At 41.1% G+C, this 25642-nt stretch overlaps 1 protein-coding gene and 1 long non-coding RNA gene across 2 annotated transcripts in view; both read left to right on the forward strand.

Annotated features, from left to right (window-relative positions):
* The window catches only part of LOC149995923 (uncharacterized), a 44628-nt gene extending 41019 nt beyond the window's left edge, over window positions 1–3609 (forward strand). Inside the window, exons 2-3 of the long non-coding RNA XR_016507516.1 lie at window positions 625–682; window positions 2112–3609. This is a non-coding gene — a long non-coding RNA (uncharacterized LOC149995923). The remainder of the gene's footprint in view (window positions 1–624; window positions 683–2111) is intronic.
* A 5222-nt stretch (window positions 3610–8831) lies between these two features.
* On the forward strand, window positions 8832–10808 carry KCTD12 (potassium channel tetramerization domain containing 12). The gene has a single exon (XM_090258097.1). The coding sequence runs from the start codon at window positions 8885–8887 to the stop codon at window positions 9857–9859; it is 975 nt and encodes a 324-aa protein (XP_090114223.1). The 5' UTR covers window positions 8832–8884; the 3' UTR covers window positions 9860–10808.
* The last annotated feature ends 14834 nt before the right edge of the window (window positions 10809–25642 follow it).

The raw sequence follows: 25642 nt of genomic DNA on the forward strand, positions 1-25642 counted from the left end.
TCCATGACTTCCAGCAAGATCAGGCATGTAGTAGACACTTCATACATATTTGAAGGGATGTTGAACACAATGTAAAGAGGAGCTAAACTTCTCTCGCACTGTTGACATCTCTCTTAGTAACATCTGCTGCAATGATGCAAAACATGCTTCCTTTGCAGCATGGACATGTGCTCTTCCTCTTGTGGACCTGTTGCAGCTTGGAAGTGCTGGGGCAACAGCACAGTTGCTGTTAAGTTGATGCTCTTGCTGCTCTGCTCTGTTTTAAAGCTCGGTTCTTCATCATTTCCTGGGCTTGGCCCCTGCATTGGGAATAGAAAGGAAGTCACTCTCTTTGGATCCTAAGGCTCCCTTATAACACTCCTGGCCTTCACCCCCCAGACTTTACTTCCCAGATGTCACCAATGGCTAAACTTTCAGTTAGAGATAAAACTAAACTATTTTAGTGATTGTCACTCAAGTTGCAAACTCGAGGCTGAGAAATAAGCCCTGAAACTGAGAGTTCCAAGCTGTCTGGATTTTGATTAGATCTTTCAACTAGAGAGAGCAAATTTGTGTTAGAAGTGAATGATTACTGGGAAGAACGGGGACCTGCAAATGAAATGTCATTTACCTTGTTCATTTTAGATACTACGGAAGAGATCTCACCCAAGAGAGAGAATAAGAAAACTAGTGGAAGACCAAGGTAAGCACACTTAAGAAGGAACTATTTGAATTACAAACATGTAGCCACTATGGAAAACAGTATGGAGATCTGTCCAAAAACTAAAAATAGAATGACCATATGATCCAATAACTCCACTTCTGGATATTTATTCAACGGAAGCAAAAACACTACTCTGAAAAGGTGTATGTATCCCTATGTTTATTGCAGCATTACTTACAATACCAAGATATAGAAGCAAGCTAGGTGTCCATTAGTAGAGGAATGGGTAAAGATGTGATATATATACATAATGCAATATTACAAAGCAATAAAAAAACATGAAATTGGGCCATTTGCAATGATATGGATGGCCCTAGAGGGTATTATGCTAAATAAATAAGTCAGAGAAATACAAATACCATGTGGTTTCACTTACATGTATAATCTGAAAAAAACAAATGAACAATCAGAACCAAAACAAGAACAGATTCACTGAAACAGAGACCAAAGGGAGGGTTGCCAGAGGAGAGGGGGTGGGGCACTGGGGAAAAAGGTGAAGGACAATAGAGTAATAATGTCATGATAAGTTTGCACAATGACAGATGAGTACTAGAATTAGGGGGGTGATCACACTGGGAGGTATAAAAATGTTGACTTACTATGCTGTACCTATGAAACTAATATATTGTACCCTGACTACACTTGCAAAAGGGAGAGAGGGACATGGGATGGAGACAGCAATGGGAAGTGGAGGTAGAAATTCCTGTTATGAAGTGTCGATTGAGCACCAGCCATTGGGAAGCAAAATGCTTTATATCATCTCATTTAATCTTACAAGGGTCCATCAAAGTAGGTGTTCTTGCTCCCTTTTAAGATAAAGAGCAGAAGTTCAGAATATTTACCTAAGTTTTCCCAATATCTTGGATTTTAAGTAACAAACCCAGGAGAATGAAGGTTCATCTAACTCCAAAGGGTATGATTTTCTTATCTATACGTCATTGTAGGAAAAGAAACATATTTTCTAAAAAAGGCATGATACTAAGTAGTATAAATGTAAAGTTTAACATAGTTTGAGGCCATTCCCCTCCTGTGAAAAATCATGCACATTTCTGTAGTAACTGGAAAGCAAATTGGGGAAAGATAGTTTTCTTTTCCCCTCTTAATTATATCAGACAAATGATCTTACAATTACATAAGAAGTTGCCCATTATAGTCTAGCCAGTGGCTTGGCTTTTTGTCCAAACCTCACAGTGAAAAAATATGCAGACTTTCTGGAACCACATATTAAAATCCCTGCAGTTGAATCAGCCCTTCTTCTTTCTGTGTAACCTAAACTCAGTACTATTCAGCACATTGAAGAACTCCAGGGATGAGATCTTTAGACCCCAATGTCAAGAGGTGAATACCTGATAATCATCACTTTGCTTTCACACTCATGAAAACTTGCTTTGTCCTCATCTATTCACAGGCATGGGGGACCGTCCTGCAGTGAGGTGCCCTGTTTTACAGCCTTGTAAATAGAGATCAATCCAAAATTTGGCATAAGCATGAGGAATGGAATGATGTTCTTGTGTAAGTTGGGTCTGAAGAAAATTCCTAATCAGATATGCCAGAAATGGTGGGTGGATCTGACATCTCTCAAATAAGCATATAGTCTCCAAGGTGATTATTTTGAGTGACAGCCCTCATTTGAGGCATTACGTTGAGAAGATTTGATAGGGCTGCTGTAGAGCTGGAAGAGGATTGACTGTGGAGTCAGAAAGCATCCACTTGCATTTCAGCTCACGGAGAGGCCCCCTTCACATTCTGGTGCTGCCTGAGAGGAGGCAGAAGTCATCTGACCTTTCTGAGCTTCTTTCTTCAGGGTGACACTGTGGATGGAACAATGCCTCCCGAAATTGTTGTGCTAATCAACACAGATAGATTTGCCTATCTGACAACAGGAAAACCCTCAAGATAGTGAAGCACTAGAATAGAATGTGAGAATTCATTCATAGTTAACCTTTAAGTTTAATCATCACAATTTGAAACCAAGGCCTTCAAATTCTTAGGCAACGTCAGTGATGTTACTAATTAGCCTGGGTCAGAAATTCCACAGTCACCTGGTGTATGAGGTCCAGTTATTGTTGTGCTCAGTTCGATACGTAAAGCCGCAAGTAGAATGCATTTGTTCAATTTTATAAGCCCCAGAAGACCAGCGCATACTGCTGGCTTTTGAATCCTGGAAACTAGATCTCAGCAATTCCCACTGACTCGCTTCATCCTTGCTGAGAGTTAATGAGATCAGAGAAACCGAATAAACATACTAAAAACCCAGTGCTTTGCAAATCATAATAGTATCTGAGAGAGCCAGAAGTAAAATCACATTTATTATGTGTAGGATTGAGTTGGGTAAGAGAAGGACAACAGGGTGTCCCTTCTGTTTGTGGGCTCCAATATGTCCTTGGAGAGATAGTCTCACCTGAGGCAGGGCTGTGCCTTTGAGAGAAGGCAGAAATAAGATCCAAAGACGTAACCCCTTCCTGGTCCTAGTTCTTTCCCAGGAACTCCTTGAGTTTCTTGTTACTAATACTGTACCACAAGGATGCTAGACTATCCTCTCTGCCCCTTACGAGGCATAAATAGCTGTGTTATATTGACCAAGTTAACTAATATCTTTTTGCCTTAGGTTCCTCATCTGTAAAACAGGGAAAAGAGTAGAACCTATTTCTTAATACCTTGAGAACACTTAATAGAAGTGGGATGCTGTGAAACACAGTGTTTAAAAACACAGATTCTAAAGTTTGACTGTCTGGGTTCAAATCTCAGTTCCACCATATTACTTGCTCATTCAATTTTCTAAAAATTGAGTAATAATAGTACCAACCTCATAGAGTTTTTGTGAGGATCAAATGTGCTAATTAATACACATTTCAATTGCCAGGGCTGTCACCATGTAAATGTTTGCTATTATGTTATTACTTGTTTCCTGGAAAAGCTTTAAATACTATTTATTTAACTATGAAAATAATTAAAAAATTTCTAGCATTACTAACTTTTATTTCTCCAGTTCTATTAAATATAAAAACCATATAATAGTGATATTGGGATTTTATTTATTTTATATACCTCCTATTTTGGCAATGTCATTTATATAACATTTCCCTTCTCTTTTCTGAAGATTAAATATTGGCATACCTTTTACCAAATCTGTATTAAGGTTATTTTATCCCATGATTTATTTAAACTAATGTTATTTAATCTCTATGTATCCAATTCCTTTCTCCTTCTGAATGCAAAAGTCAATGATTTTTAAAGCCTGCATACAGAACAGAGTCACACATATTGAGAGGATTATAAATGAACTGAGTGTTTATTTGGGACAACTTCTGATTCTGTCTCTTCTCCCCATTCTTCACAGCATTCATTTGAATGTTTCTGCCACTCACTTATTCATTCAATATTTATTGAGCAGACTTGTCAGGCACCACGGTAGGTGGTGGAAAATCATGATTCTGACACTTGAATGGTATTTTGCAGCCTACAGATCATTTTCACATAAATTAATTCATTCAGAGGCACTCCCTTCATTTCATTCCTAGTTCTCCCTCCCCTTTTAACGTTGTATTTCTCTTAATCTTCCTCTTTCTTTTGTCAAATCTTCGGTGTGCAGAATATTTAGTAAGTGCATCAGGGGTGAGGTGAGCTGGGAAGCTGACTAGAGAGAAGGAAGTAGGTGGGGCAGGGGAGAACCAATCAGATGAGAGTGTAGGTCCCCAGATGTTTTCAGCACCCCATGCTTTAGGATAAATGACAATGCCCTCTCTCTTACTAAGAAAGTACAAAGAGGTGATCAGTAATGTATCCATCCCTAGAAGCTGATAGAGACTAAACACAGGGCTCCTGGTTTCCCAAATCCTCCCCGCTCCTCTGATAATCAGCATATTTAACAAACTGAAGAAACCAAGGTGTATTTTTCCGTCCGCCCTTACCCCATAAACAAATATTCAGGTGTTTAAATCCCAGCATAATGTTCTCTAATTATATACACCATAGTTCCTCTTGAATTTCATGACACCAACCAATAGGCAAAAAATAGGACATACAAAATTAACCAGAGTATTCTCTCAGTCTCTGTCACCTGCTTCACTCACTGTGATGTCTCTCGCACGCACCCTAGACTTCTGTAAGGAAACACCAATGGCCTCCTGCAGTGGGCCCGCTTCCGGTGGGTGAGCGTTGTGTCAAGGGATTGAGAAGGAAGGCAGTAGCTGCCTGGGTCTAGGCAGGCTGCATCTCTCACACTTGAGCTTGCTCTGACCTCTTCAAAGGTACTTTGAAGATTCACAGGATACAAGCAGATGATAGAATAAATAAACTTCTAGTGTAAGATGTACCAAGCTTATTTCTAACCCAGACCCCTGTAGCCTGCTTTGCTCTCTGCCTGGAATGCTCTTCCTCCAGAACTTCCCATGGCTAAATGTCATGTTCATGGAGTGGCGTCCCAGCCAGTCTACCTATAAAGTAGTATCCCCACACTCAGTCCCTCTATGTCATTTCACAATTTTTCATGTTTCATTGCATCTGTCCCCACCTGAAGTGAACTTACTTATCTATATATATTTAATATCTGTCTTCCTCACAGGTCTGTAAGCTCCAAGAGGGCAGAGATTATTTTTTAACACACTGCCTGGGACATAGTAATAGTCCCTTAATAAATATTGGTGGAATAAATGAGTAAGCAACAGATATTTCTCAAAAGCCTATTTATTATATACCAGTTGTGTTCTGGGCACTGGGGATGTCCAGTAACACCCCCACCCCGTTATCCATGGGGGCTTGTTCCAAGACCTCCAATGCATGCCTGAAACTGAACCCTATATACTCATATACTGTTTTTCTTAATACATCTAATAAAGTTTAATTTATAAATGAGACACAGTAAGAGATTAGCAATAATAATGGAACAATTATAATAATATATTGTAATAAAAGTTATGTGAATATGGTCTCAAAAATATCTTATTTCACTGTACTCGCCCTTCTTGTTTTGACGATGTGAGATGATAAAATGCCTTATTAAATAGAGAACTTCCACCTTTTCCCTAAAAGAAGCAACCCTTTACGATTACTCTTTGGCATATCCAAGTTGCCAGCATTAATACCCTTATATTTGGAGCCATTATTAGGTAAAGTAGGGGTTCCTTGAACATCAGCACTGTGAGATCTCCACAGCCTGATGACAGAGATGGCTACTAAGTGACGAACAGGTGGGTAGCGATTACTGAGTGAATATTCTGGCTGGACAAAGGGATGATTCATGTCTGGGTGGGATGGAGTGGGAAGGTTCCGGATTTCTTCACGCTCAAAATGGCTCGCAATCTAAGACGTGTGAATTGTTTATTTCTGGAATTTTCCATGTAATAGTTTCAAACTGAAACCATGGAAAGCCAAAGGGTAGATAAGGGGGGCTACTGTAGTAATGAAGCAAAAAGACCCAAATCTCTGAATTCTTGGAGTTTATATTCTAATGCAGGAAAAAACAGTAAATAAATAAAGCAGAGAAAGCCAAGGGAGAGTCCTGCTGCAGAGACCTGAACAGGTGAGAAAGGAGGCACCTGAACAAGGTGAGGAAGATACAAGGGCTGAGGGGAAATCAGTCTTTCAGCCAAGAGAACAGGAAGTGCAAAGGCCCTGAGAAAAGTGTGTGTGTGTGTGTGTGTGTGTGTGTGTGTGTGTGTTGGGGATGGGGGTGGGGGGTGGGGTGGGATGTGGCTAAAACCAGGGAGCTCTGGGAAAATGGGAGGAGATGGTTCTGATAGGTGCTGGCCAGGCAGCTCCAATCATGCAGTCTTGTAAGCCCCTGAAAGGACTTTGGCTTTTTCTTGTTTATCAGATGGGAAGCCGTGGAAGAGCACTGAGCAGAGTGAGAAGATCTGACTTAGGTTATAATAGGACCCCTCTTGCCATTCTGGCGATGAAATAACCTGTAGGAGCCAAAGGTGGAAGCAGTTAGGAGACTGATACACTAACCCAGGCAGAAGATAATAGGACATTTGGTCCAGGGTAGTGGCAGGGAGGTGATGAAATATGTTAATAGCCTGGAAATATTCTGAAGGCAGAAATGACAGAAGTTGCCGATACAACGAGCAAACCAATGCTATAAAAATATGTGCAGAATTGCCACGAAGAAGGCGTTTCCTGGATTTATAGAAAGGAGACTGGTTTTGCTAAGCCGGAGACACTGCTATAACAAATAGTAATAGCACACCATCTAGAAATACAGCACCGGACTTTGGAACTTTTGTGTCATCTATCATCACAAAGAACAAACACAACAGAGTGGTCAAATATATTCAGTATCAAAATCCGTGCTTGCAATTAAGTGAGCTGGGCTGGGGCTTGATCTTATTTCAGCACACTGACATGAATGAGATAATTGTTCGGCAGACATAAACATTTCAAAGTAAAAATGACACTTTCCATGAGAAGACTGTAAAGCTCATTGGGCAGTTACACAAAAGGGTAAGCACTATTGCCGAGAACAAAGACCTGGCCTGATTTACCCTGATGAAGCTCAGGATACATCGAACTAATCTGTTAACTGCTCAGACGTCAGACCCTTTGCCTGCTGGGTTACACTGAAAGCTGCCTTGGAACTTATTCAACCTTGCATTCTTCACCGCCTGGGAAATAGGTGCATAACACATATTCATTGACTTGATGGTTTCACTACCTTCTTTTGTGCCTTCTTTCTGCAGAGTTCAGGAATGCTTTATCTGCCCAAGTTAGAGATTAAATAACCACTCACAAATATGAAATTTCATAATGTGTTGCACATTAGGCAGGCATGTGGAAGGAGCAATCTGGGGTCCTTACCCGCCTAAGAAGCCAGGGAAGGCTTCCTGGGGGAGGAGGCCTCTGGGCTGCAATGTGACAGGTGAATGCGAAAGTGGAGGTAGCAGGACTTACGGGACCAGGCGCGATATAAGAGAGGGACTTCAAATGTAAGGTTCTGAAACTAGAGGGAACCTGGAAAGGACCAAACGGAATGAATGACCCAGGCGCGCACGAGAGCACGGGCGCCTGGAGCTTGGGAAGATAAAACACATTGGAGCTGAAAGGTGGGTTTTGTAAATTACGTTAGATCCGCAAACCCTCCGAGTTTTAAGGCGCGATTCACCAAGGGCTGCGGGGGACCCGGAGAGGACGCGTTCCCCGCGGCCTCACTATACTCCTGCAGCCTGCTGGAAGAGGCCGCATGGGCTGCTCTCAGGGGAAACCACCACGAAGTTACTCTTTTATCTCGCTTCAGTTCCTCATTGTCATTTCAGTTTATTTCCTCCAATTTCCAACCAATGAGTTTGCCTCTTTACGCATAAACTATTGGAGAGCGTACTATGGCAGGATACCGAGGTTAGCTTTCTGTTCCTAGGGGCTTTTCGTGGCTACTCGTCAATGCGAATACTGTGATTGCCTCTGGGCTGGGGCGGTCCTATCGTCTCTCCAGATGTTTTCTCTCTAGAACTTTAAGCAACACGACTACCTAGGGCAGTGTCTCAACTCCAGTGTTTAATGCTGACAGTTCCGGGTGCCCGGGGCCGCCACCCTCCACCCTCTCGCCCCCACACCCGGCACAGAACCCGGAAAGTTTACTTCCTCCTTTGATAGTCCCGGGGGGCCAGATGGGGATAGGAGGGAAAGGGGGTGTAGTGGCAACCCGTCCAAAGAAGGCTAGTCTTCTGAAGCGCCTGTCCCAGGCTCTGTGTCCGCTTTGGAAGAGAAAGAAAGTTGGGCCGGAGTGGGAAGGAGAGGGAGCAACGGGCGAGGAAGGATAAAAGCTGATAGTAGGGTCGGCCTAGGAGCGCGCAGGTCTGGGTGGAGCCAGCGGCGGGGCGCGGCGTCAGCTTTTAAAATGCAAATCCATTCCCCGCTCCACCATCCCCCTCCCGCCCCGGGAGCGAGGCTCCGCCGCTCAGCAGCCGCCCACGCCTCCCTCGCGCAGCAGCGCCCTAGCGGACCGCTCTACTTAAGCGGCGCGCGGGCCGCGACCTGGCACTCGCCTGGAGCGCGCGGGCGAGGCGGGCGGAGCGCGGCGGGGCTCTCCGGGAGCACAGCGGTGTGCTCGCACCGCTTGGGTCCTGGGCCTCCTGGCAGCGGCGGCCGGGGCGCAGGGCTGAGCGAGCGCCCGGGAAAAGCGGCTGCAGCTGCAGCGTGCGGCCCCGCTCCCTGCCACTACCCTAGTCCGGCCACCTCTTAACCATGGCTCTGGCGGACAGCACCCGTGGATTACCCAACGGGGGCGGCGGGGGCGGCAGCGGTTCCTCGTCCTCCTCCGCGGAGCCGCAGCTCTTCCCTGATATCGTGGAGCTGAACGTGGGGGGCCAGGTGTACGTGACCCGGCGCTGCACGGTGGTGTCGGTGCCCGACTCGCTGCTTTGGCGCATGTTCACGCAGCAGCAGCCGCAGGAGCTGGCCCGGGACAGCAAAGGCCGCTTCTTTCTGGACCGAGACGGCTTCCTCTTCCGCTACATCCTGGATTACCTGCGGGACTTGCAGCTTGTGCTGCCCGACTACTTCCCCGAGCGCAGCCGGCTGCAGCGTGAGGCCGAGTACTTCGAGCTGCCCGAACTCGTGCGCCGCCTCGGGGCGCCCCAGCAGCCTGGCCCGGGGCCACCGCCGCACGCCAGGCGCGGGGTGCAGAAGGAGGGCTCGCTGGGAGACGAGCTGCTGTCGCTCGGCTACGCGGAGCCGGAGCAGCAGGAGGGCGCCTCCGCTGGGGCGCCGTCGCCCACGCTGGAGCTTGCTAGCCGCAGCCCGTCCGGGGGCGCGGCGGGTCCGCTGCTCACGCCGTCCCAGTCGTTGGACGGGGGCCGACGCTCGGGCTACATCACTATCGGCTACCGAGGCTCCTACACTATTGGGCGGGACGCGCAGGCGGACGCCAAGTTCCGGCGAGTGGCGCGCATCACAGTGTGCGGCAAGACATCGCTGGCCAAGGAAGTGTTCGGGGACACCCTGAACGAGAGCCGGGACCCCGACCGACCTCCGGAGCGCTACACCTCGCGCTATTACCTCAAGTTCAACTTCCTGGAGCAGGCTTTCGACAAGCTGTCCGAGTCGGGCTTCCACATGGTGGCGTGCAGTTCCACGGGCACCTGCGCCTTCGCCAGCACCGACCAGAGCGAGGACAAGATCTGGACCAGCTACACCGAGTACGTCTTCTGCAGGGAGTGAGCTCCCCAGACACCCTCGCGATTCCAGCGCACCTATTCCCCCTCCTTCCTGCCCGGGAGAGGATTAGAGATCTCCCCTTCTCCCCAACACCCTCCTCTTTCCCTGGTCCCCACCTGCAATCGCTGGGCTAGTCCCTCTCGTCCCCACTTGAGACCCTGGAGCCGCAAATCTTTTCGGCTTTTTTCTTTCTTCGCCTTTGGAGCGCATTAACCAAGAGGGCCCAGCTGTACCCTCTCCACCCCATGCTTCCCCTGCCCCCAGCCTCAAACCGCCCCTCTCCGGATTGTCCTTCGGTCTGGAGCTAGTGGGGCAGGGTGGCGCCGAGTCACCAAGTACCTGGGAATGACTGAACTGTGCAGAGCCCGATTGGACCCTGTCCAGTGTGGAGAAGATTTCCTTGAAATCTTCTCAAGCCCTGAGGACTCATTCGAGGTTAAAGAGATCAGAATCGGTAACACTGGGTATCGTGTTTTTGGCCCTCTTTAGAAGTAGAGTTTTAGGAGGCTTGGATGGAAGACTCAACCTGGAATTAGGATGCTATGGAGGCAGTTCAGTGACTGTAAATGAATAAAGTTTCGAAAAGTTACAGGTAGCTGTAGGAGAAGAATCCAGTGCTGGCACAATGAAGGATCATGTCTCCTCCATGCAAAAATAAGTCTGCGCCTGTGGCTGAAACTTGTAGAAAGTTACCTCCAGCCTGAGGAGGCACCCCTTTCCCTCTGCTCTCTGCCAGTCGCCCTTGGTTGGACTGGTTGACATGGCGGCAGTGATTGGCAGGAGGAGGAAAGAGCCCTGCCGCTGACAGGCAGGACAGCCCCAGTCGCCACGTTTTTCCGGGGAAGTCAGCTAGCAGGGACTAAATGGAGCTGGGTAGTAGTGCACGTCGTGGGGAGTAGGGGAGCCCAAGTATTCTTGCAGTGACTAGCAGTAGGACTTTAGCTCTTAAGACTTGGGGGGGGTGGGATGGGGAGGGAGGAAGGAAGGCAGGAGGGGTGGGAAGGGAGGAACAGACATACTCATTTATTATTTGAAAGTTGGAAGTTTGTACCATCCCTTTGAGTACATGCACATTAAAAAAAAATAGTACACAAAAACATGCAAAGCATTTTATAAAGATGAATAGCATCTACTCTTTACTGGCAGTTTATTGAACTGTTTTGAGTCCTAAACTTAGAAGTTGCTAGTACTTACATAACCTAACCAAAGAGTTACCCAGTAGGGTTTTAGTTTCTGAACTTTATTTTCTTGTTGATTATAATCCTGAGTTAAAACTCTTATTTCCTTGAGCAAAATGTGTTTGATTTTGGTTACTTAGACTTAAGATCTCTCATTAAAAAAACACTTTTTTTCTCCAAGCCCAGTCAATGTTGGCTCCTGGGCAAATCTGAAAACCAGAAAATGCCACTTCTTTCGTGCAGATTATTTGAAGTTAAAGTGGAATCTTTCCGAGTGAGCTGCAGAGAAACAGAAGCACCAAGGGCTGCCCATCTGTAGATCGCTGTAAAAGGGGGTCTTTTAAAATGAAGACAAGCAGTTAAAAGTGAGTTGAGCAATAAAATGGTGTTTAGGTAAATGCATCAGAAACAGAAGGAGACCTGGTTGCCTTACACCTTTTCTCTAACATGGAATAAATTCCCGCTGCATAGCCTATCTATACCGTAAGTGACAGGAAATGAATCCTTATCTTTCATGCTGTGAGGCTCCTTTGAATATTCTGTGATGACGGGGAAGCCTTTCTTTTTCCCTTTGTTTCAGCCTTTTTCTCTGGAGTATGTTTTTAAAGAGTTTTGTAAGACTGTTGTCAGTGTTTAAATTAGCGCTATTTTTCCTTCTTTTTAAAAATGAATCTTGTACTGTATCTTACTGTGTCCACAGCATATGTTAAGAATTGGAACCGTTTTGTTCTTAGACTGATGTGATCCAATCTCTATATACCATATATAAACATTTTACACAAATCACTTGGTTTTTTAATTCATTCCCTAATGCTGTGTAATTTCCTATATTTGCCCCTGGCAACTTGCATCAGATGGTGTTTATACTAAAGCAACATGTTTCTTATCTCCTTATCTATGGGGAAATTGGGTTAGGAAAAAATACATAAATTATAAAACTGAGTTTGCTCCATTTTTTTTTTTGCTTGAATATTAGTTGTATACTAATAATATGTTAACTGTCTACTTAAATCAAGGTACCTGTATTTTTAATCCACTATTTTTTTTAAGAAAAAGAGTTGAGGGTTTTTTGTTTTATTTTGAAAGTAAAGTTAGCTTTATATGTATACAAAGACTGTAATCTTAAGAGAAGTGGAAGTAGAAATCCAGGAAGTTGTGTTTGGTTTACTTTTGAATGTGTTCTCTGACTAAGTAATGCATCCCAATTTACCTCTGCTTTAAGCCTGAAATGATTTAGGAATGTTGCTCACTGGCCAGAAGAGAGTGTCTTAGAGATTTTTTCACCCACATGGTATTCTTTTAGATTGCTCAACAAAAATCATATAATTGAGAACATCTTGGAGGGCCATATCAAAACCACCAACATATGGCAAGACTCTGAGGGTCTGGTTTACCTCGTTAAATCTGCACAACTCCAGGTGTGATGTGCAACTGCTAAAGTTTTGTCTGTGCCACTGAAGTCATAAATTTTGTCTTGTAAAACTTTGAGTTGAAGTATGTCTTACTTCCCCCACTCCAATCCTTGCTGCCCTGCGAAGATCCCCTTACCCCTTTCTTTATCTGAAGGGCTGGGAATTTAATGGTTAGAGACAGTAAAGCAACCTCTCTTTCCAGGGATGACCGGTCCCCTCTTAAGTTGGAAGTGGATACCTGAAAACATTCTACCTTTAGCCCAAAGTAAAGGCTGCGTAGGAAACTCATTTTACGTTGGGTAGAGAGTATAACTGAGGTAGGATGACATGCCATGCACACTTTTGAGGCCCTTCCCTTCCATGTGCTTTGGGCCAGAGGAGGACCTTTGGTGCTCTACAGAATGGGCTGGAGTGTTTGTTGATTGTCACCTATGAGCTTGGATGGGATATTGAGGATAGTTCAACAAACCCTGTGAAGACACCATTCAAATAACTTGGGAGAATGTCATAAATTATTCAGATAATAATGACTGCAGTAACATGACTCAGTGTAGCATGTACTTATATATGCAGTAGCTCTAATTACAATTGGATTCATAAACACAACTGAGTGACATTAGATTTTAATATTAAATTTAATTTTTTTTAATTAAAAAGAATAATTATTGACAGTGGTGGTTAAAAAAACAGGTGCCATGTTTAATGCTTTTGTGCTAAGTGTTTGACAAGTCTATTTTTTTAATACATGTAGAATATTAACCATGTTCATTCTAATTTTTCAAATTATATGTTGTGGAAAATATTCCTTGAAGGTGTGAGACTTAAAATTTTTTTCTCCTTCAATACTGTTTTTATTCTTGTGTTTCTTATTTGGCTTTCTGCATTGATAGAAAAGTGATAATTTATAATACAAACCAAATTTGTCTTCTCTTTCAATCCAGAACCATATGTATGGGGTCTGTTGCTTCTCTGAGGAAATGCATGATCTGTGAATTCTCAGACAAAATGGGCAACTGGCAATGCCAGTCTAATTTTTATTGGAATTTTCTATGGAATGTTATTATTATATTGAAGCCATGTAAGGTGAAGCTTTGATAATTTCTTACTTTTTAAATTCTGATAAATTCTAATCTAATATTCAAACACTTTTGTATTCCACATGAAAAATGCTAAATTATAGTGCAGGTATTTAGAAAGTATTGACTGGTGGGGCTGAATTTCTCCTTATAGCCTAAATCATAAATACATTTCTCAATTGACTTAAATTTTGAAAATAGTAAACTGAATGTTTGTATTATAAACCTAACAGTGTGAATCCTTTGGAATTTTTTTTTCTTTACTATAACTCATTTAAAAACTGAATTACTTTTCTTAGATGACCAAATCTTCCTCTTGAGAAATAAATAAAATACTCTAGTGTTTCCAGGGACTATGGTACCTGAATAGAGTTTCCTAGAGCTGGAAACAATTTATGTTGAAGTTAACTTTTCTTTGCCACAAGTTTGAATAGTGAAAAATCTAAAAGTATTAATGTTTGAAGATTTAAATTTTCTACTGGGGCCCTTGAAATTTGGAAGAATTTCAACCAAATCGTCTATATTAGAGTATAATCTTTTGTGATAGGAAAATGGACTAGTTTGACCAAGAATTCCTGTCACCTTATACATTTTGTGATTTTTTCCCCCCAAGCCAAGTTTTTTATTTTAAATTTATTTTGACATATGTGAACATTAGTTGTAATGTAAACTATTATACAACTGTCTTTGTGACTTTACAGGCAGGCAAATTTTGCTATTATTATTGAATACAAATGATGACAATTCATTTATGGCCACACAAACAGCACTGGTGACTTTTAATGACAAGGTTAAAACATTCATCCTGGATGTTGATTTTGAAGATATAAGTTATGTTATTTGAAAATTTCCAGGCATCTGATAAACTCTTATCTGCTAAGCAATGTAAGATTCCCACAGAGCTAGCTGGAGATTGTTAAAAATGTTGTCTTTCATATCATTGAGCCATTTTCTCAAAATAGAAGGGGAGAGGAAAACAATTAATTATACAATTTTCAGGCTTTTCTAACAAGACAGAAAGCCAAGAAAAAAAGTCCTCCTATATAAAAAAAGGCCCTGATGAAGTCTTTTTAGACATGCCCCCCAAAATGAGAATTTCTTCAACCATCTAAATGCTCTAGAGATTTTTGTTCTCCCTGTTCACAACCAGTTGTATAACAGAAATACTCGATACTGTTTTCTTCCCAGTGTGTGAAGTAATGAATCATTGATTATGTGACTTGTTATGTATTCTATTAAACATTAAAGAATAAAATATTCACTCCTTTAATTATTCCATTTGGCTCCTGGGTATAGATTGGCTTAAATACTGGTCTGATTTTATTTAAAGGGTTCTCCAAAACCTAGGGATGCTTCCCAAATTGTTGTGGGGCTAATGATGAACATTGTGCCATCAGAAGAACTCCTCACTGTGTAATTGGCCAGCTGGGCCAGCAGTGAACAGTCTGTTTCCTCACAGTTGATTGTCAAGAACACCTGTTGTCAAGGTGGTTGGTACTCAGTGTGGAGGAAAAGATTTTCACGAACATTTTGCCTGACCTCAGTCTTTGCAGCATATACGGAGTATTGTGAACTTTGAACATGGGCATGTAAGTAGAGGTGACCTCTTTGTAGGGAAAAGGAACTAGAAGTTGTGAAGTAGGCTTTCATTAAAATTACAATTTACGAAGGTAAAATTCTAAAGAATGTTGGGGGAGGTTCTGCATTTTGAATATAGGGGCTCTTTCCTGAATCATCTCCAGTCATTGATGTCCCTCCTCTTGAAAGAAAACACAGCGTCTCCCAGACTGAGAAGTCACAGAAGCGGGAGCCAGGCAGCGGCAGCCCAGGTCTGCTGGGCCCAGGACGCCGTGCGTCGGGCGGGGCGGGTGAGCCAGGCTGTCCCTTTCCTGTTTGCTTTCGTCTGTACTTCCTCTAGACAGCTTTTGTTTTAAAAGTGTGCGTGTGTATGAGTATAAATAGGCACACATACACACTTGAAGTTTTAAATACTTTATGGTGAAAATTTAAGCAATACAAGACTGTGTATGATAAAAAGTAAATCTTCCTTCAGTAACCCCTTGTTTGTCCCAGGGGTAACCAACCATTGGTGTACCCTTACAGAGTATATATATATGCTCTTTGCCTTTTTTACTATTTAGTAGGAGTTTTTCCTATTCTGTGCCTTGCTTTTTTCTTTTAACCACATATCCTGGATCTCTTGGAACGCGGCTGATGAGGCTCAGGGCAGTCTGTTCCAGAATGTGCACTTTGGCACGTGGATTATTTTGAACTGAAGACGACGAGGCCCAACAGATGCAGGAAGACCTTTTACCTCTCCCTTAAGTGCCTAAAAGAATTTAGTTAGGGGGCCTGTACTAGTAAGAAGGCCATTAGCAGAGCTATCTTTTTCCTCCTGTTAACATGTCTTATGTCAATTCAATTATTAGATCAGCCAAAGAACCTAAGAGGGAAGAGGAGACAAGTCTTCTGCCCCTGCACATTGGTGAGCACATAGCAATGATTACCTCATTTTATTTGATGGCTAACATGATATTCCACATGACATGCCATTTCTAGATGTGCTGTAATTTGTCTTACCAGTCCTTTCTCGCTAGATGTTCAAGTTTCTTGGTATTTTCGTTTTAATACAAGGAGCGCTGTACTGAATATCTTTTTTTTTTTTACATATATGCTAATATATCTCAGTCTTTTTTTTTTTTTTGTATGAAGTAATGCCAAGAGAGAAATCACCTGGAGGTAATATTTCTTTAGGGGCTATGGAAACATTAGGATTCATTGGCAGCTGTGTAATTGGCTAGCTACAAATTGGGAATGAGGAATGATGGTGGTATGAAATAACTCTAGAGCTATTTCAGGTATACAAGTGAGAAGTTTTATATAGCTTTAATGTTGAGAAGTCCCTCTCTTTTTTTCTATTTCTTAAGGTCCTCCTCTTTCCATTTTTATTCTAGGTTAAAAAAAAATTAATTCTGGCCAACACTTAGTTTTTAGGAATGTAGTATATGATGCAGAGTCATAATGTATCCTGTCTTTCTTAATGAGGCACCTCTTGGGGAGTTAGAAAGAGAAGGGAAGCTTTAGGATAAATATAGGGCACCTCTGTGGAATACCTAACTGAGATTTGTGTATATGAGGAGGAGAATTACAGTTAGGCACTTCTTAATGACTAGAATATGTTCTGCAAAATGCGCCATTAGGTGATTTTGTTATTGTACCAACATCATGGAGTGCGCTCACACAAACCTAGATGTTGTAGCCTACTACACCTAGGCTATATGGTGTAGCCTATTGCGCCTGGGCTACAAAACCTATATAACATATCACTATTCTGAATACTGTAGGCAATTGTAACACAATGGTACTTGCGTATCTAACAACATAGAAAAGGGTAATTTGAGGTTTCTGGTCAAGCTGGTGGCGTAGGTAAATGCGGTACTTGCATCCTCCCACAACCACATCAAAGTTACAACTAAACTACAGAACAGCCATCATTCAGAACCACCTGAAATCTAGCTCAGTGAAAATCCCCATGAGGAGTGAGGGGTCCTAGGCCCACACCAGGTTCCCCCAGCCCAGGGTTCCAGTGCCAATAAGAGAAGTCCCTGTAACTTCTGGGTGTAAAAAACAGTAGGGATTGTGGCTGGGTGAAATAGGGGGCTTCTGGATTCCCAAGCAGTTTCTCTTAAAAGGGCCCTAACATGGACTTGGACTCACTGCCTCTGAGCGCCAGTGCTGGAGCAGCAGCCCCAAAGTCACCAGAGACATACAGGGAAGAACTGAGGTAAGAGCTGAAAGGGCAGCTTTATCACAGACAGAAGTGCTGGCAGAGACTATTATTCTTTTTCTGCGCTCTTACCCCACAGAGCTGGTAGGTGGGCGACATATCTGAGATTCTATCAACCTGGTTCACCCTATTTCCCTAGCCCTGGTGATTCCCTGTGTCTCACCAACTGTCAGGCCCACCCAAGCTGTTGCCAGTGGGTTTTCCATACAAATGGCCTATTTTGGCTCAGACTTTCCTTAATATCTCTCAAACAAATAGCATCTGGCCTCAGCATGCCCATATCTTTTGCTAAGTGGCCCCAGGCCTGGCACTAGCAGCAGTCAGCCCTGGTTAATAGCTTGGCCTCTTCTGGGTACCTCCAAGCCCAGCACAAGTAGCAGACATATGCAGATCACTTTGTAGCTCATGCTGGGTGGGCCCAGGCAGAACATAGGCAGTAGTTGACCTTAGCCTACACCTCCTAGGAGGCCCCAGAACCAGTGCACCATGTGAACAGCTTCAGAGCATGTCAAAGCACCATCTACCCACCTCCACAATCAATACGACTAAGGGGTAGGCTGAATGGGCAGCAGTGCCCAGCTGAAATAAGTCCTCCTTTGGTAATTCTCTGTGGTGGTTGCAGCCAGGAATTGCAGCTGATGGGTCTTGGGGGGTAAATCCCTTCTGTTCCCATGCCAAGAGCAATCAAGATTCAACTACAACAGAAGGGTACATATCCTACATTGGGGCATGAGGGCATGAACCTGGAGTACCCAGCTCAGGTGAATGGGGAGCCTGTACCACTGATTCTATAGAACAGCTCTTAGGCCACTCTGCCAAGTTTGGGAGTCATAATGGCTTTACCTAATACATAGAAACAAACACAAGGAGGCTGTCAAAATGAGACAAAGAAATATGTCTGAAATGAAAGATAAAACTCCAGAAAAAGAACTAAACAAAATGGAGACAAGCAACCTACTAGATGCAAAGCTCAAAACACTGATTAGAAGGATGCTCAATTAACTTGGGAAAGAGTAGATGAACTTAGAACTTCAACAGCATAAATAAGGACATGGAAACAAACAAACACAAAACAGTAAAAAAAAAAAAAAAAAAAATAGATATCCTAACTAAAACAAAGAATAATTTATAGGGAATCAACAGCAGAGTAGCTGAAGCCAAGAATCAAATCAGTGATTTGGAACATAAGGAAGCAAAAAACACCCAATCAGAATGGCAAAAAAACAACAACAAAAAACAAAAAACAAAAACCCTCAAATAAGGGTAGGGTAAGGAACTCTGGGACAGCTCCAAGTGTCCCAACGTTTAGATCGTGGAAGTGTAGGAAGGAGAAGATAGAGAGCAAGTAATTGAAAAACCTACTTAAAACATGATGGTAAAAGTCCTTCCTAACCTGGTGAAGAAAATAGACATTCAGTATTGGAAGCTCAGAGAGTCCCAAACAAGATGAAGTCAAAGAGGCCCACAACAAGAGATTTCATAATTAAAATTTGAAAGGTTAAAGACAAAGAGAGAATCTTTTTTTAAAAGCGAGAGAAAAGCAGTTAGTTAGCTATAAGGGAGCTCCCATAAAACTGGCAGCTGATTTCTCAACAGAAACTTTGTAGGCCAGAAGAGACTGGCAAGAAATATTCAAAGTGATGAAAATCAAGGACCTACAAACAAGATTACTTTGCCCAGTAAAACTATCATTTAGAATTCAAGAATATATAAAGACCATCCCAGATAAGAAAAATCTAAAGGAATTCATCACCACCAAACCAGTATTACATGCAAAATTAAAGGGTCTTCTTTGAGAAGAAGGAGAAGGAGAAGGAGAAGAAGGAAAAAAAGGGGAAGAAAACATAAAAGATAAAAATATGGACAAGAAAGTAGCAATAAATGCATATATCTATCAACAATTCAAGCTAAAAACCAATATAAACAAGCAGAGCAGAAACAGACTCATAGACACAGAGAAATTTTGATGGTTGCCAGATGGGAGGGGTTTTGGGGAGGTTAAGTGAAAAAGGTGAAGGGATTAAGAAGTACAAATTGGTAGTAAGAGAATAGTAACGGGGATGTAAAGTACAGTATAGGGAACACAGCCAATAATATTCTAATACTATGCCTGGTGTCAGATGGGTGGAAGATTTATCAGAATGATCATTTAGTAAGTTATATAATGTCTAGTCACTGGGAGGTACACCCGAAACTAATATAATATTGTATGTCAACTATAATTGAAAAATAAAAAAATGATTAAAAATAAAAACATAGAAAAGGTAGAGTAAAAAATATGATATAAAATATTTTTAAAAATGGAACACCTGTATAGGGCACTTAACCATGAATGGAGCTTGTGGGACCGCAGGTTGCTCTGGGTGAATCATTAAGTGAGTGGTGAGTGAACGTGAAGATCTAGGACATTGCTGTACACCACTGCAGACTTTATAAACATTATACACTTGGGCTACACTAAATGTGTAAACAGCAGGAGATTAACTCAAGCAGAAGAAAAATGATGCACTTAAGAGACATGGTTAAAAATGAGATGTACGAGGCTGGGGCTGGGGTAACTGCATGACGTTTTACAGCAAATTGTTCTTTTTTTTTGTAAGTAGGAAGAGTATAGTCTAAAACAACAGTAAAATATAGTGTAAAATAAACCAGTATCATAGCCATTTATTAGTATCAAGTATTATAGTACATAATCATATGTGCTATACTTTTATATGATTGGCAGCACTGTAGGTTTTTTTACACCAGCATCACCACAAACATGTGAGTAATGCATTGCTTTATGACATTACAACATTACTACAGCTCTGGCATCATTAGGTGATGGGAACTTTTAAGCTTCATTATAACCTGATGGGACCGCCATCTCATGTTGGGTCCATCCATCGCTGACTGAAATGTCCTCAGGCAGTGCATGAGTATAAGTCATTTAACTGATAAGTGATTTACAGAGATCTGTTTTGTTTTATAGAAAGAATAACACATTTACATGAATTTAAAAGACAAAACCATAAATGTCAAAGATATTCTGCATTTATAGAATCCCAGGGATGAGTTTGACCTCTTCTGCCTTTAAGAGGTTGTGGTGATGATGGTGGTGATGGGTTGAGAACATCTGCTGGCATATGGCGGGGCTTGCTTTTTGATGGCCAGGTTAGAAAAAAATGTTAGTCTCTTCAGTTCTGCTTTACTCTGCTCACATAAGAAGTTTCAAGGTCAATGCCCCTTTTGGAGCTTGAATGCACCACAGATCTCCTAAGAGTGACCTATGGGGCTAAGTAGAAAGGAGGCATTTAGGGCCAATTTAGGCCACTAACTCTTCACTTGGCTTCTGCAGCTTCCCCTCATATATAGCCATTCACTGTTTATGCATTCATTAAAAAAACAAAAAACAAAAACACTATTGAGTACATACTACGTGCCAGAGTGTGCCAATCTGATAGGAACACAAAAAAGAGTAAGCACTGAGCATTAGTGAGGGAGCCGAATAAGGATAACTTAGTAGTGCTGTGCTAAGACAGTAATTATGGGAGTGAGAAAGGGGTACACCTGACTCATGTCCTAGGCTTGCTAGAGGAGGAGATGGCGCAACTGAGACTTCAAGGTGAGGAAGAGGAAGGGAAGTGGCTTTCTAAGCTCTGGCCCACTTAGGAAGAACCAGAGGCAGAAAGAACCAGAACATCATTGGAAAAATAGCCCCCCACCCACCAAAAAACAAACAAAAAGACAACAAAAACAGCCCCACAACAACAATGAAAAAACCTCCTGAAAAGCCAAACCAACAAAAAACAGCTGAAAAGGCAGCGTTGGATCAGGGTCAGTCTCATATACCATATTAAATGATTTGGGCATTAGTTTTTAAGGTTTACCGGAGAATTTTAAACAAGGTGTGAAATACTCAGTCCCGTTTTGCAAAGATTATTTGGGGCTCTGTGTGGGATAGGTTTGATGGGCAGAGGGAGTTAGAAGCCATTTAGGCAGCTGCGTGTGGGTTAAGATTTATGTATGTTAAACACATGCAGCTGACTTGGCTGCAGGGGTAGCGTAAGGTCTTGTTCACTTTCCTCTCCCTTCGAACCTCTGTCATGAAGTCATACATGAGGGTTGTTTGCAGTAATATGGGGAGCACCTTGTTTCAATGAAAAACTCTTTTCTTCTGTTAATCCCTAGATCTTATCATTAAGAGACATATGGAGTCTTTAGAGACCTAATCAATTATTTATTTAGTAAGTACTTTATGGAGCACCTGTTATAATGTATCAAGAACCCTGAAACACTAATGCATTTTTTTCAGCTTCCAACAGCCATTAATTAAGCCCATAATATATTTGGGACACAGCTCTTCCCTTTTGGGTATATTTTCCTTCTCTTAACAGAGAGCAAAATGATGAACTGCCGGTTAAAGGGCCTTTACTTCTGGAACAACCAGATTTCACAGAAAACAGTATTGTTGGGTCTTACACATTTTTCATGTTTGGGATTTTATGACCATTACATTTTCCCCACAATTAAAAAATACACCTAATAATTACTAAGAATGATTTTTCCTGTGTTTTTCAAAGTGAAAAAGATGAAGTATAGTCATGACAAGTTTTAAAATGATTTTTGGACTTTTCTTTTATAATAGTAACTGACAGCATTTCCCAAATTATTTACAAATTATTCTTTATTAACTCATTATTATTCTCCATTCTAATACTTTCTGGGTGGGTGTGGGGAAGAATCCAAGGTAACAGCAAGCCCTTATTTCTGTATACAGGACAGAAGTAGCTTCTTATTGAACCTTTGTCTTTTTTCTTTAAAAGCACTGAATAAAAATCACAGGTCAGAATAAGAGGAACATGAAGAAAATGAAAGTAAGATTTAGACTCCTGGGTGGCTTGGGTTGTTTGCTTCTGCTTTAGGGTGGGATCTTAATCTTCACTCATTTTTGACACCAATTTGCCCAGTCATAGAAGGGGGGAGAAGTGCCTATTTATTTATATTTGTCTCACAGCTTGCACAGTGCCTCGCAAATAATAGATCATCAGCAGAAGCTTGTTGAATAAATGAATGAACATTCATGTTAATTCACTGTTTCATTTTGCTTTTTTATGTATTAGGAAGAAAAAGAACCAACTTAAAATTTGCTCTTTATTTTTTTGTAACATCAAGAATCAATAATTCTTCTTTATACATAAATATATATTTTTGGAGAAATTGTGACTATAGTTTCATAAATAAATACACAAAAATTATTGTCCTGTCTTCTGACTTGAAAGTCACAGAGATTATGATGAGACCTAAACTGACCTGAGTGTTTTTTTCTGAATAGTTCTTAGGTGGCAGCTGCTGTGACACCCAAAATGCTTAACAATGTTTTGAGTTTATGATGGAAGTCAAGTTCACTGACAGCCATATTACAGGCTTTTCTCTGGGGCTGTTATTTGTTACAGAGTTTTGAAAATATTAACTGGAAAATTTCAAGAGGTGCCTCTTAAGAGTTGAGGAAAGAAATTCGACCTCCTCAAAATGCTGGAGTATACAGTTCCAAATGTTCTCCTGGGGAGAGTTGTGGGTTTTTTAAATGACATTGCAAGGACTTTTAAAAAAATAAATGATCTGTGCAATGATGCTCTGGCCTTACAATAGCAGCTATGCCGTTTTTTTCTATTCTGCTCAGAACAATGTGTTTTCAAAGTATAAATTCTCTCCCTGAGTTTATGTCAGAAACGGAGCTGTTAGATCAAAGTTTTGCCCAATGGATCTAAGCGTGTTACTTTGCTCTTCTGGGAATATATCCTTAGGATCCCGAAACATTAATCAGAAAGACTATATACACTTCTATGTTCATAGCAGCGTTATTTACAATAGCCAAGGTCTGGAAACAGCCCAAGTGCCTATCAGTAGATGAGTGGATAAAAAAAGTTGTGGTACATTTACACAGTGGAATTCTACACAGCTGTAAAAAAGAAGGAACTTGGAGAACATTATGCTAAGCAAAATAAGCTAGTCAAAGACAAATACTCTATGATCTCACTCATATGTGTAATCTAAGAAACAAAATAAAACCAGAGGCATGGACACATGGAATAGACTGACAGATTTCAGAAAGGAGGGCATGAAGGAGGACTGGAAGAGATTAGCCAAAGAACATATATACATATACACATAGCCCATGGATACAGAAAACAATGTGGTGAAGACTGAGGAGGGGAGGGCAGGGGGGAAATGGGGGACATCTGTAATAGTATCAACAACAAAAAGAAACGAAATGAAATAAAATAAAATGAAATAATAAATGAAATATCAGGAAGAAAGAGCAACAGTATTATAGACTGAAGTTTGTGTTTCCCCCAAAATTTATACATTGAAATTCTAGCTCCAAATGTGATAGTACTTGTAAGTGGGGCCTTTGGGAGGTGATTAGGTCATAAGGGTGGAGCCCTCACTGAATGGGATGAGTGCGCTTAAAAAAAGAGACTCCAGAGAGATCTTGTTTCTTCTTCCATGTGGACGTAGAGAGGAGACAGACATCTATGAATCAGAAAGTGGCCCCTCATCAGACACCAAATCTGCCAGCCACTGGATCTTGGACTTTTCAGCCTCCTGAGCTGTGAGGAATAACTGTTTGTTGTTTAAGCCACTCAGTCTACGGTATTTTTGTTAGAACAGCCAAAACTGACTATTTTGTTGTTGTATTTCTCCTCTGTAATGTATAGTTTCCTTCTTCCAGTGTCTGAGAAAAATTTTCAAAGAAGTTTTGTTATTATTGTCAATTACAGGTTTTCATCAATTTGAGGACAAGTAAGGCAAATCAATACTTATGTTTTAGTAGCTAACAGGTGAAAAGAGCCTTGGGCTTGAAACTTTCGACATTTGTCTTTAGCCCACTCTATTTTATAAATCTAGACATAACTGATAAATCTGTCAGTGACTGTTCAGTTAAAAGGATGATATTAGCTTTCACTTATCTACAGGAAATGAACCAGAAATGGTCATGAGCCAAGAAAGAATGGGGAGAAGGGAGTCACCGTCTCTTAAAAAAGATGAAAGTTAAAATTGCCACACACGGTAGTGAAGAATTATGGGAAACTTACTTCTTTAATTGGGCATGACTTTTTCTTACAGGGGAGTTTTAAAACGAGGCTTAGAGTTCTGTGGAGATTATTGTTAAAGTTCTGTAAAGGAAATTGATCTCGTAGATACATTTAAGGATTATCACCACCATTCACTTCAGTCTTTGTCTCTCAGAAAATGAGAGTGCCTGTGGTTTCATAAAAACAAACAAACAAACCCAAAAAACAAATAACAACAACAACAAAAACTAATGTAGAAATGTTTTCCTTGATTCTGAGGTTTAGATTTTTGTGACAGTTCAATAGTATTTTATATTCCAAAGACGTTTCCATAGCCTTTATGAAACATATACAGCTAAAATAAACTTTACCGATAAAACCATGACTAAATGTAGCTAAAAGAATCTTTCGTATTAAAGCTAGGACTATGGGAGGCTAAAATAAACTTTATTAATAAAGCTTTATGAAATTCTGTCTTCCTTCGTAGTTAATACTTTGCATCTGTTAAACAAAAACTGTCTATTCTAAAAGCTAAAGCCCTTGGAAAAAACTGGATGAGCATAGCTTTGTCTCAGTATCGTTTAACCAATGTCCATAATAGCTTTTATAGCAAAGTGAGGTATATTTGTTAAAAATAAATTTTTAAATTTGCACATGGAAAAACATACTTGTCGAGTTAATAACTCTGTACTCTGTCTATGTATTATTCACAGCAATCAGAAGCTACTTGACATGGTAAGTTCTCCTGGGCTGTTGAGAAATAAAGAAAGGACAGGGTCAGTTAGGCATTGAATAGTGGGAATGTATGAAGCATAACTATGAAAAGAGAAGAATTCCCTTTCTGTGTATGAAAATTGAATTCATAAACTTATATTAATGCTGTCCTTCAATCATTTTGGTAGACTTTACATTTATTTCAATAAGAGCTATAGGACATTAACTTAAAATGTTATATAGCAGATTATTAGTAGACAGTAGGGAGGGGATATCTATTAGAAACTGTTGATGTTGGAGAAGGTGAAAACATTCAGGATCTGGATGGTGGTGACGGCTACACACAATATGTATTTAATATAACAGTACTATACAGTTAAAATGGTTAAAATGGTAAATTGTACATTATGTAATTTTATCACAATAAAAATAATATGAGCTTAATGAAGATAACATGAAAAATATATAAAATTATAAAAATAATAAAAATTACATGTAAACCTACTCCCAAAATGTTGTCATTGAAATCACCTCTAATTATAATGAATCACTATGGAAATT

The sequence above is a fragment of the Furipterus horrens genome, unplaced genomic scaffold (genome assembly GCF_987537825.1).
Source record: "Furipterus horrens unplaced genomic scaffold, mFurHor1.1.pri manual_scaffold_12, whole genome shotgun sequence".
NCBI classification, from domain to species: Eukaryota; Metazoa; Chordata; class Mammalia; order Chiroptera; family Furipteridae; genus Furipterus; species Furipterus horrens.